General features: G+C 39.0%; 1 protein-coding gene across 2 annotated transcripts in view; it reads left to right on the top strand.

The window, feature by feature from the left end:
• LOC108709197 (filamin A-interacting protein 1-like) overlaps nucleotides 1–12423 on the top strand; it is a 138300-nt gene that overhangs the window by 111689 nt on the left and 14188 nt on the right. For both annotated transcript variants that reach the window (XM_018248828.2, XM_018248829.2), the window contains one exon: nucleotides 9047–11792. In XM_018248828.2, the coding sequence (XP_018104317.1) occupies nucleotides 9047–11792 (2746 nt within the window). The remainder of the gene's footprint in view (nucleotides 1–9046; nucleotides 11793–12423) is intronic.

The following is a 12423-nucleotide window of genomic DNA, read 5'->3' as shown; positions in this document are numbered from 1 at the left end:
TTGTTTGGCATTGTACCCTCCTCCCCCCCAAAATAAAAATGGCACTTAAAGGGCATGTAAAGGCAAAAAAATAAAATCCAAATTTTACTTTCTTTAATGAAAAAGAAACCTATCTCCAATATTAATAAATATTGGAGATACATATAAAAAATGAATGTGTCTGCAGTGAAATTCTCCCTTCATTTACTGCTGAGGATAGGAATTGTCAGACGGTCCCTAACTGCTCTGCAGGGAAACAATCAAACTTATGAACAGCAGGGGGAGCCCCCGACTTACTTTCCAGCCATGCAGAACTCAAGCAGCTTTGTTTGTTTCCCTGTAGAGCAGTCAGTGACTGTGTAGAGATTTGTATTGGATTTTATATTTTTCTTTATATCCTCTTTACTGTTTCCAACTCCAGCTGCAGGGACAAAGATCATGGAGCCAGATTTAAACAGATAAACTGGGATTGGAGGATTATTTTGCTGCAGCCACTTTTTCTGCAGAGTTGGAGAAAGTTTATATTAAACAATACAAAAACTATAAAATCCACATTAGATTACATGACAACACAGGACTCAGTGCAGTCTGTATATTCTGATTATTAATCAGTCTTGCTGTATCGGCTTCTGGCAGTTATTATTTGACTTGTGCTGTTTTGATAATTTATGACGATCCCTAAGCAGCCCAGACCACACTGAGCATGTGCACAGTCTTAGTCTTGCAAAGATGTATAACAAAGTTACAAGATGGTGACCCCCTGTGGCCAACTTTGAAAGCATAAATCATTTGTTTGATTAGGCTTGTGGTGCAGTAAGTTTATGTTTAGTTTACAAAATACAGCATTTCTAGCCTTATTCTGTTTTAGACTTTACTTCCCCTTTAAAGGGATTGTTCACATTTGAGTTAACTTTTAGTGATATTCTGAGACAATTTGCAATTGGGTTTAATTTTTTTTATAAATTGTGGATTTTGAGTTATTTAGATTTTTATTCAGTAGCTCTCCAGTTTGCAATCTGGTTGCTAGGGTTCAAATTACTCTAGTAACCACACATTGATTTGAATAAGAGACTGGAATATGAATAGGAGAGGCCTGAATAGACAGATGAGTGATAAAATGTAGCAATAATAATAAATGTGTAGCCTTACAGAGCATTTGTTTTTTAGACGGGGTCATTTGAAAGCTGGAAAAAGTCAGAAAGAAAAGGGAAATAATTCTAAAACTATAAAAAATAAATAATGAAGACCAGTCAAAAAGTTGCTTAGAATTGGCCATTCTATGACATATTAAAAGATAACTTAAAGGTGAACCACCCCTTTAAGTATATGAAAGGTGCATATTTTAAAGTAAATATTTTGTAAAAACTCAGCAGTTATTGCACCATTTCTTCTTATACTTCACATCTGTAGAGCGCCATTACCTTGACAGAACGACTGCTATTCCCACTGCTGCCGTGATTGATCTGAGACATGGCTGCTCCGACTCATATCATACATAAATGTATTATTATTATTATTATTATTATTATTATTATTACTATTATTATTATTAAAGGGGTGGTTCACCTTCATGATAAAATGTAGATATGGCTTCTCTGCATTTTTCCAATATATATATGCATTACTGAAAATAAATGGTTTTGGAGATACTCAACTCACTAATTCCCAGTTAACCGCAATCAGCATTTCCGACCCCATGTCTTAGTCCCCCTCAGTCCAAAACATGGCAAGCCGGAAAGACCCCCCTTATAAAGAAAAGCCCAGGTCTCAGGGTTTTCTGGATAAGCATAAGAGATAATGCCATATATGTTTTTCATTATGAAGGTGAACCACCCCTTTAAAGATCTTGACATTTAGTGCCATGGCTAGAATCAAACCTATGAACTCAGCAGTGCAAGGCAGCAATGCTATCCACTGCGCCATATGCATGTACATAATATTCTACTGAACAGTTGAATCTAAACCCTGTGTTGCATCTGGGCCTCTGTTTTAAAAATGCAAACCCAGCAAACTTCCTTGTGTAGTTCCGTTCCAACAATAATCAGAGGTCAAAATGACCTGCTATCCTCTTAAAGTAGAAGGAAAGGCTAAAGTTAAGTAAGCGTTATAAGAAAGGTCTATATAAATACACCAGTAAACCCTCAAAGTAATGCTGCTCTGAGTCCTCTGTCAAAAGAAACACCACATTTCTTTATTTCTATTGTGTACTCATGGGCTTCTGTATCAGACTTCCTGTTTCAGCTTAAACCTCCAGGGCTAGGGCTTGAGCATGCTCAGTTTGCTCATCTCTCTTCGCTTCTCCCTTCCTTCCTTCCTTTCCCCCTCTCTGCTGTAATCTGAGCCCAGAGCTATGAGTGAGCAGGGAGAGACTCAGGCAGGAAGTGATGTCACACCAAGCTTATATGGCAGCTGCTATCCTAAACAAACAGAGAGCTTCTAGAGCTGGTATGGTAAAGCATTCTGTAGAATAAATATAGTGTTATAGCTTGCACTATTGTGGCTAATCTATTGGAAATAAACTGCTTTGGTAGCTTTCCTTCTCCTTTAAGGACATTATGAGGAATACAATCAATTGCTTTGACTACAAAATGCTATTGAAGTCAGATATTGAGAGAGAGAAAAAAGCTCAAGCTCACTTAAAGAGCAGTCTGTGTTACTTTAAAAAAAAAGTCTGTATTTTGCAACCATGGTGGACAAAGAAGTGATTTAGTAACCGCCGAGTGATGGGTTAGTTAAGTCTGCTGTGCTGAGCGAGAGGGGCTTCCGAATAAGATGGGTTATCTATAGCAGCTCTTTGTATGTCCAGATGAAACAGAGATGAGGACATGCACAGTATTCACATTACTGTAAGTAGAACATTGATGGAACCCAGGTGGTGCTCTGGCTGATGTACAGTTGTGTGCCACATGTGGGTTTAAATCAAATTACATCATCAAAACAGAATTTGGATGACACCATTTGAGTCTGACCAAGGAAGAAAGACAAAAAAAAAAGAGGACTGTCTGATCTAAATGACTGGCTGGCCTACAATAGCAAGTCTACTAAGAAACAGATTGTGTGTTGTGTGGCTGGTCCCAAAATATCCGTAGAAATTCTGTCCTTCTAGTTTCAGCTAAACATCTGGTTAGAGATTTAAAGGATAACTATACCCCCTGAACAATGTAAGTCTCTATATAAATATTTAACATAAAACAGCTCATATGTAAAACCCTGCTTCAAGTAAATAAATCATTTTCAAAATAATATACTTTTTTAGTAGTATGTGCCATTGGGTAATCCTAAATAGAAAATTGCTATTTTAAAAAATATGATTGTATGATTCACGGTGCACACAAACAAAACATACATGTTAGGTCACACGAGCCAATTAACAGCCAGAGTTGGGTCTTTTGCTTCCACACTTCTTCCTGTTACAGTTAGAGCTGCAGTATTTCTGGTCAGGTGATCTCTTCCTGTTACAGTTAGAGCTGCAGTATTTCTGGTCAGGTGATCTCTTCCTGTTACAGTTAGAGTTGCAGTATTTCTGGTCAGGCGATCTCTCCCTGTTACAGTTAGAGCTGCAGTATTTCTGGTCAGCTGATCTCTTCCTGTTACAGTTAGAGCTGCAGTATTTCTGGTCAGGTGATCTCTTCCTGTTACATTTAGAGCTGCAGTATTTCTGGTCAGGTGATCTCTTCCTGTTACAGTCAGAGTTGCAGTATTCTGGTCAGGTGATCTCTTCCTGCTACAGTTAGAGCTGCAGTATTGCTGGTCAGGTGATCTCTGAGGCAGCATACAGACCCTCACGAAATGGTGATTCAAGACAAGAGATGTAAAAGGGAAATATTTACTTAAATATATACCAGTTTGGTAAGATTATCTAATATGCAACTTAGGTTGATATAAACTCGAGTATTCATTTTGGGGGTATAGTTTTCCTTTAAAGGAGAAGGAAAGGCTAAAACTAAGTAAGCTTTATCAGAAAGGTCTTTAAAAATACACCAGTAAACCCTCAAAGTAATGCTGCTTTGAGTCCCCTGTTAAAAGAAACACAGCATTTCTTTCCTTCTATTGTGTACTCATGGGCTTCTGTATCAGACTTCCTGTTTTCATCTTTAACCTCCAGGGCTAGGGCTTGAGCATGCTCAGTTTGCAATCTCCCCCTCCCTCCTCCCCTCCCTGCTGTAATCTGAGCCTAGAGCTATAAGTGAGACAGGGAGAGACTCAGGCAGGAAGTGATGTCACGCCAAGCTAATATGGCCGCTGCTATCCTAAACAAACAGAGAGAGCGGTGAATCGCGGGAATTCGCCCATCACTATTTGCCTACAAACAATAATAAACCCTAAAAGGAGAGTTTTAACATACGGCTAGAAAGTGCCTCCACCTTGCCTGAGTCGTTGGGTTGGAAGCAGCTCGGTACTAGAGGGAGTAATGCACTTAGGCATGGCAAATCTTTTCACAGATCATTTGAAGGGAAATGTCAAACTTGGAGTCATACACTGCATTCTATGTATATGACCGAATATCTCCTGTTTGGCTGAATGCTTGGCTGCGTGTGTTTAGTCTTATATTCCAGTGGAGACTTTAGATGTGCAGGATTCGTTTCCACCAAGCCCTTGCAAGCAGAGCCACAATGTTTATACGGTTACGTTAGTAAACACTGTACAAAACAATAAATATCAACCAAGGCCAGCGTGGCCTGAAAGCATTATTAAATGACTTTCTTAATTGGCAAAGCCTTAAGAAACTGTGGTTAAGCCAGAGCTTATGGAAGGAAGTTCAGCTCCCTGACATCATATGTGCTCCGGAGCAATTTCGCCGAGCCTGGATATGGAAAGCGTATGGTTGTTCTTTACACGCATGAGCTCAGCATCTGAAATGTCACGCTCCCACGGGTTTCATTATTGTTAAAGGGGAACTATCACGAACATTTTATATAAGTTTCTGAAATAATCAAGTTTATCTTCACTATCCCTCTCTCAGCATCAGTTTCTCTTCATTCTCTCTTCATTCAGCAGTTGGGTGTCAGATATTCATTGACAGTTAGATCCAATATATCTTATAGGGGGGCTTCCTTTCCTAGCAGATGTATTAGAGCTCACTCAAATAACTGATTTCAGTACAAACAAAATCAAACAAAATAACTGCCTTTTGCACAAATTCTGCATGTAGAGAGGCAAATTTACTAAAGGGCGAAGTGACTAACGCTGGTGAAAATTAGTCAGCGTGACGTCATTTGGGTAGGGATGTAGCGAACGGCGGAAAAAATGTTCGCGAACATGCGTCCAAAAATGCGAACGGTTCGCGAACGTCGCGAACCCCATAGACTTCAATGGGAAGGCGAATTTTAAAAGCTAGAAAAGACATTTCTGGCCAGAAAAATGATTTTAAAGTTGTTTAAAGGGTGCAACGACCTGGACAGTGGCATGCCAGAGGGGGATCAAGGGCAAAAATGTATCTGAAAAATCCATTGTTGACACAGCACTGCGTTTTGTGCTGTAAAGGACAGAAATCACACTACGTCACTCAGGTGATGTTTCTGGACACGGAATGTGAAAAAGCTCACACAGCTAGGTAGCACTTGGTTAAAGACTGGGCAAACAATGCCTGCAAGGGCAACGTATACAGTAGTGGATACGGAATATATTATTGCTGCTGTAAAAACATCACTCAGGTGATGTTTATGGACACGGAATTATTATTGTTATTTAGACAGAATGTGAAAAAGCTCACACAGCTAGGTGGCACTTGCATACCTGCCAACTGTCCCTCTTTTGACCACTCAACCCCCTGTCCCTCTTTTGTACTGGAAAGTCCCTCTTTTCTCTGCACTGAACAGCCAGAAAAAAAACAGTTTCTAACTTAATTGGCTTTTGGCAGAGAGCTCAGAACAGCTAACAGGTGCAAATAAGATACTTTGTAACAATTTTGACTCTGGTTGGTGCTGGTAGTGGTGAACTACTAGGAGGAGCAGCACACCAGTCCCTCTTTTCTCTGAACTGAACAGCCAGAAAAAAACCAGTTTCTAACTTAATTAGCTTTTGGCAGAGAGCTCAGAACAGCTAACAGGTGCAAATAAGATACTTTGTAACAATTTGGACTCTGGTTGGTGCTGGAAGTGGTGAACTACTAGGAGGAGCAGCACACCAGTCCCACTCCCCAACACAGCTAGACTAATAGCACTGGGCTCTTATAGTAGCAAAGTAAAAAAACAAAAAAGAAAATAAAAGCAGTCCTTACAAGGACTATTGGGTTATTACAGCAGTCAGCAGATGAGATCAGAAGCAGTGCCCACAGCAGCTACATACAGAGCACTGCAGTAGAAGGTAGATTACTAGCCAGCAAAGCTAACTAACCTAAAATGTCCCTCAAATCCCTGCAGACTTCTGTCCCTCCAATACAGAGCAGTATCAAGTAGATTACTAGCCAGCAAACTTACTATCAACTGTCCCTCAAATCACTAACAGCTCTCTCCCTACACTAGCTCTTCCAAGCACACACAGGCAGAATGAAAAAACGCTGCAGGGCTTCAGTTTATATATGGAAGGGGAGTGGTCCAGCAGGTGTGGGGGTGGTCCAGGAGGGAGAGCTTCCTGATTGGCTGCCATGTATCTGCTGCTCTGGGGTGAGAGGGCAAAAATAAGCGCCAGCTAAGGCGAACCCAAATTGGCGAACATCGCGCGACGTTCGCGAACATTCGGCGGACGCGAACGGTCGATGTTCGCGCGAATTAGTTCGCGGGCGAACAGTCCGCAACATCCCTACATTTGGGTACTTCACCGATTAACTAACGGGCACAGGCGTAACTTCGCTAGAGAAGGAGATAGACTCTAGCGCAACTTCGCACTCTAATGCCAGGTGAATTTTTGCTCTGGCGAACGGACCTAACTGCGCAAATTCAATAATATTTTACTGAGCGTTAGCTTTTGTGCCAGACTTGCCTTCGCCAGCTCAGACCAAGCAAAGTACAATAGAGTGTATATGACTTCCTCAATTTTTTTGTTGAAAAAGTCCCAAAAAAACGCCAGCGTCTTTTTTGGGATAGGCTACAAAAGTCCGTAAAAAATTTTTCGGGTACCCGGGTTCCCCCCCTACATTTCCTAAAATATGGCACATAAACGATACACTGGGCTCATGTGTAGGGCATTATAACAACTCTTTTCTCAATTTTATTTTTTTAAGGTTCCCTGGGTTTATGTAATGCAATATATTTGCTGCAACATATACGTCCATTCAACTTTAACTTTCCGGTGTATGCAAATTAGCCAACGCTAGCGCAACTTCGCTTTTCTTTGCCGAAGTAACGCTAGCACAACTTTGCCAGCGTTTGTCGCCCTGGACGTTACTTCGACTGTTAGTGAATTACCATTGTCTTTCCTTTCCATACGGAAAAGAAATGGTTAAATCTCAAATAATCAGTATTATTGCTGCACAGTCAAAAAAAAATACCAATCATTTGTAAACTGGCTCCAAAATCCTTGCCCCTCTTTTGATGGCTATAGAACTGTCATAGTATGTTTAGTATATGAACTGTTAAAAGTTTCATAAATGTCTTTTACGGGTGTAAGATTTGTTATCCAAAAAGCTCTAATAATAGGAAGGCCATCTCCCATAGACTCCACTATAATGAAATAGTTCAAATTTTTTAAATAATTTCCTTTTTCTCTGTAGCAATAAAAAAGTACCTTGTAATTGATCCCAGCCAAAATAGAATTAATCCTTATTAGATGCAAAACAAAACTATAGGGTTTATTTCATATTTAAATGTTTTTAAACAGTCCTAAGATATGGAGATCCAAATTACGGAATGATTCCTTATCAGGAAAACTTGAAGTCCTGAGCATTCTGGATAACAAGTCCAATACCTGTATTGCATATACTTAATGGCAGTGCTGTCCAACTGATCACATGTAGTGGGCTCTGCCTTAACATCTATATTTTAGAAAAAGAGCATTTAAGATGCAGAGTAATTTCTACTGTGATATCTGCATCAACTGTTCAACATTCCCAAGAACTTGGCAAACATGTTTTTGTATTTGTTAATGCAAATGTTAAAGAGCTCTTAATATATGTAAAATAAATATATTAGAATTATATTACTGTACAATATAATAAAATGTATAATAATAATAATAATAATAATATTATCATAAAAACAAGATATATATATATATATATATATATATATATATATAAAACACACACACACACATATATAATGTTCAGTAATCAATAAAAGGGGCTAAGGGGAACTAAATGTTAGTAAAAGGAAAAAAGAATGCTTACTGCTGTAGCTCTTAAAAGACTCATAAATGGCAGTATAACTCCAAACTTCAGGAGGAATAAAGTCATTTATACCACGTGAACTTGGGTGTTTTGTCATAAACAAATGTACAAAACAAGAAAGTAGATTCTGCTACTGGAATACACAGCACATTCATTACCTGAAAAATACCATGTATTGTAGGTATGGAAAGAAATAAACATAACTGTTTTGTTATTGCTACTGTTGTGCTTGGGACATCTATTTGGTGGTATTCACCATACTATTTATGTTTCTGGCAAATTCAAGAAGCATCTCGCCTTATGGTAGCAATTTAAGTTATATTTCAAGGAAGATCACCCCCCTTAATTCTCTACTTTGATAAAAGATCTCATTTTCTACACCTCTGGAATGGTTCTTGGTGTCTCAGCCTTTCACAAGCTCTTTTCCTCTTGTACTTACATCCCAATGCAATTCAACAACACATCCATAAGTCATGGAATAACGTGTGCTTGAGAAATTCCAGACATTACAAAACAAATGGGGGGTAGTTGCACATTTTGCTTTATGATAAGTAATAATTGAGCCACTGCAGAGTTAGAACGCCAATATGTAGCTCAAAAAATAGCAAATTTTTATTAAGCAAAATGAAATATCTCAAAATGAGAAGCAAAAGTAATGAGAATGTGCCAATAGCCATGCTAATACAATATATTTGCTTCCCAGTGTGTTTTTTGATTTCCACATACAAATCAGCTTGACCGTAAATGTGAATGACCCTGGGTCAAGGAACAACCTTTAACATTTCATTTTTTTTTTTTCAGATTGAAAAAGCTGATTGAACAAGAAACAGCTTATCAATCAAAAAAAGAAAAAGAGAACCACATAAAAATAACCAAACTCAGGGATGAGCTCACCAAGTTGAAATCATTTGCTTTAATTGTGGTTGATGAGCAAGAGCGGTTAACTGAGCAGTTAAATCAGCGAAGTGCCAAAATCCAAGAACTAACATCAGCCTCCCAGCAAGCACAGGAAAAACTGGCCATAGTGGAAGTAAAAGCAGAAGAAGAAGAGAGAAAAGCAAACAGGTTGGAGGCAGAGCTGGAATCTCAAGCCAACAGGTTTTTCCAAGAGCAAGAAGGCATAATGGCAAAACTAACCAGTGAAGAAACTCAAAATCGCCAGCTACGGTTAAAATTAGCTTCTCTTAGCAGGCAAATCGATGAACTCGAGGAAACAAACAAGACACTACGCAAAGCCGAGGAAGAACTTTGCGATCTACGGGAGAAAATGAGCAAGGGGGAATGCGGCAACTCCAGTCTCATGGCAGAAGTAGAGGAGCTGAGAAAACGTTTGCTAGAAATGGAAGGGAAAGATGAAGAGCTTAATAAGATGGAAACACAGTGCAAAGATCTGAACAAAAAATTAGAAAAAGAATCTGCGCAAAGCAAGGGCCTAAGGGTTGAGGTCGATAAACTCAATAAAAGAATTACAGAGCTAGAGAAACTAGAGGATGCATTTAACAAAAGTAAACAAGAATGTTTTTCTATCAAATCTTCCTTAGAAAAGGAACGTAGCAGCACAAAACAGCTGAGTAATGAGGTGGAAAGCTTAAAAGTCCGAATCAGGGAGCTAGAGGTCACTGAATTGAAACTAGAGAAAACAGAAAACATCCTGAAAGAGGACCTAACGAAACTTAAAACCTTGACCGTGATGCTAGTGGAAGAACGCAAAACACTGACTGAAAAAATTAAGCAAACTGAAGAAAAGCTAAAGTCGACTAGTAGCCACCTTCAGCTTGAGCAAAATAAAGTCACGTCCGTTACTGAAAAACTGATCGACGAGAGCAAAAAGTCTCTAAAGTCAAAAGCAGAACTGCAAGAGAAAATGCACAGTATCATAAAAGAAAACGATGAACTGAAAAATAAACTGAAATCACAGGAAGAAAAAGCAAATGACCTCATGTCAAAAGTCACAGTCCTAAAAAAGAAACTACAGTCACTTGAGCTAATTGAAAAGGAGTATCTCAAAAACAAACTAAAACAAGACAGCAAACCATCTGAAGCATTGCACCAAGAAAACAACAAAATCCGCGAGCTCACGCAAGAAGTTGAAAGATTAAAGCACTCGCTTAAACAGATGAAAGCCATGGAAGACGACCTCATGAAAACAGAGGATGAGTTTGAATCTCTCGAGAAGAGATATTATAACGAACAGCAGAAAGCAAAAATGTTTTCTGAAGAACTGGAAGTGGTAAAAATGGAACTGGCAAACTATAGACTAGCTGAAAAATCGGGAACTTTCCAGGAAAAAATGCTGCATGCGAAGCTCAAAGAGGAAGAATCAAAATCAGGTCACCTTTCAAGAGAGGTCAATGCCTTGAAAGAGAAGATACATGACTACATGAAAACAGAAGACACCATCTGTCGCTTAAAGGGAGATCATTCCATTCTTCAAAGGAAACTTAATCAGCAGGAAAATAGAAATAAGGAACTGACGAAAGAAATGGAAAATCTCTCAAAGGAGCTGGAAAGGTATAGACGCTTTAGCAAGAGCCTAAGACCCAGTCTAAACGGCAGGCGCATTTCGGATTTTCAGGTTTTCTCCAAAGAGGTGCAGACAGATCCACCAGATAATGGACTGCCTGACTACAAAAGCCTTGTTCCTTTGGAGCGTGCAGTTATAAATGGTCAGCTTTACCAAGAAAGCGATAATGAGGATGATGATACAAATGATGAAGACTCAACTGTGGCTTATAAATGCAACTCCTCTTATGGCAACACTTTCAATAACAATAGAAAACCCAGATCGCCATGGATAAAAGCTCATCAGGATCAGTCCCAAAATGGAAAAGGGCACTTAAAACAGAATGGGAACTATATACATCCAGGGGACATGGTTCTAACCCATACACCTGGACAGCCTTTACATATCAAAGTGACACCAGACCATGGGCAAAATACTGCAACCCTTGAAATAACAAGTCCTACTTCGGAGAGCCCACACTCTTTTACAAGTACGGCTGTAATACCTAACTGCGGAACTCCAAAACAAAGGATAACCATTATACAGAATGGCTCCATAGCACCAATAAAATCCAGAGTCATTGATGGCTATGTGAGCCCAGATCAAGCGATGCCAAATTTTTCAAGGACTTCCTTTGTAAGGCCGAGAAGCCCTGACTCTAATGGTTCTATAACACCAGACAGAACTATGTCCCCCATTCAGGTGCTGGCATTCACCAGTTCCTCAAGTTCTCCAGATCGCGTGCTTTCACCAGAGCCAATGGAAATAAGCGGAACACATGCTGTATTTCGTGTATCTCCAGACAAACAAACTGGTTGGCAGTTTCAAAGGTCCAACAGTTCTAGTTCCACATCCAGTGTCATAACTACTGAAGACAATAAAATACACATTCATTTAGGAAGACCCACCAGCCCTTTTACTCCAGTGCAAGAGAAAAGGCACTCACTAACTAATGGAACACTGAACAAACCTACTAATAAAATTACAAGCAGTATTACTATAACACCAACAACTACTCCACAATCACGGCAATCACAAATTACAGTAAGTAGCATGAATATCTGACCCATCTCCCACTGACACTCTTACCCGATTCCCCACATTTTGCACCCGTATACATTTTTTCATGAAGAGATTTGTGAAAACTCTCTATAAAACATGGAAAAGACTTTTAGTTTTTTGTTTGTTTAGGATATCCAGGTGTGCATTCACAATACACCCATCTCTTTTCTTTTACAATACCAATATGGAGTATATATTTTATCTGCACTTGTATTAAATGCATTTAATGTAATATTTTTACACAAATTAAATTTTGAAATGGAACGTGTATTTGTTGTGGTAACATTGACGAAGTTCATTTTTATTTTTTGGTGTAATATCTGAGAGTCTAACGTTTCATTATCATTGCTAGTTCTGTAGCAAATCTTAGTTCTTAAAGGACAAGGAAAGTCTAAAATAGAATAAGGCTAGAAATGCTGTATTTTGTATACAAAACATAAACATGAACTTACTGCACCACAAGCCTAATCACAAAATAATTTATGCTTTCAAAGTTGGCCACAGGTGGTCAACATCTTGTAACTTTGTTATACATCTTTGCAAGACTAAGACTGTGCACATGCTCAGTGTGGTCTGGGCTGCTTAGGGATTGTCATAAACAAAGCTGCTTGAG

Source organism: Xenopus laevis, chromosome 2S (genome assembly GCF_017654675.1).
Source record: "Xenopus laevis strain J_2021 chromosome 2S, Xenopus_laevis_v10.1, whole genome shotgun sequence".
In the NCBI taxonomy this organism is placed as follows: domain Eukaryota; kingdom Metazoa; phylum Chordata; class Amphibia; order Anura; family Pipidae; genus Xenopus; species Xenopus laevis.
The sequence above is the reverse complement of the archived record's forward strand: the minus strand, read 5'-3'. Positions and strand labels throughout refer to the sequence as shown.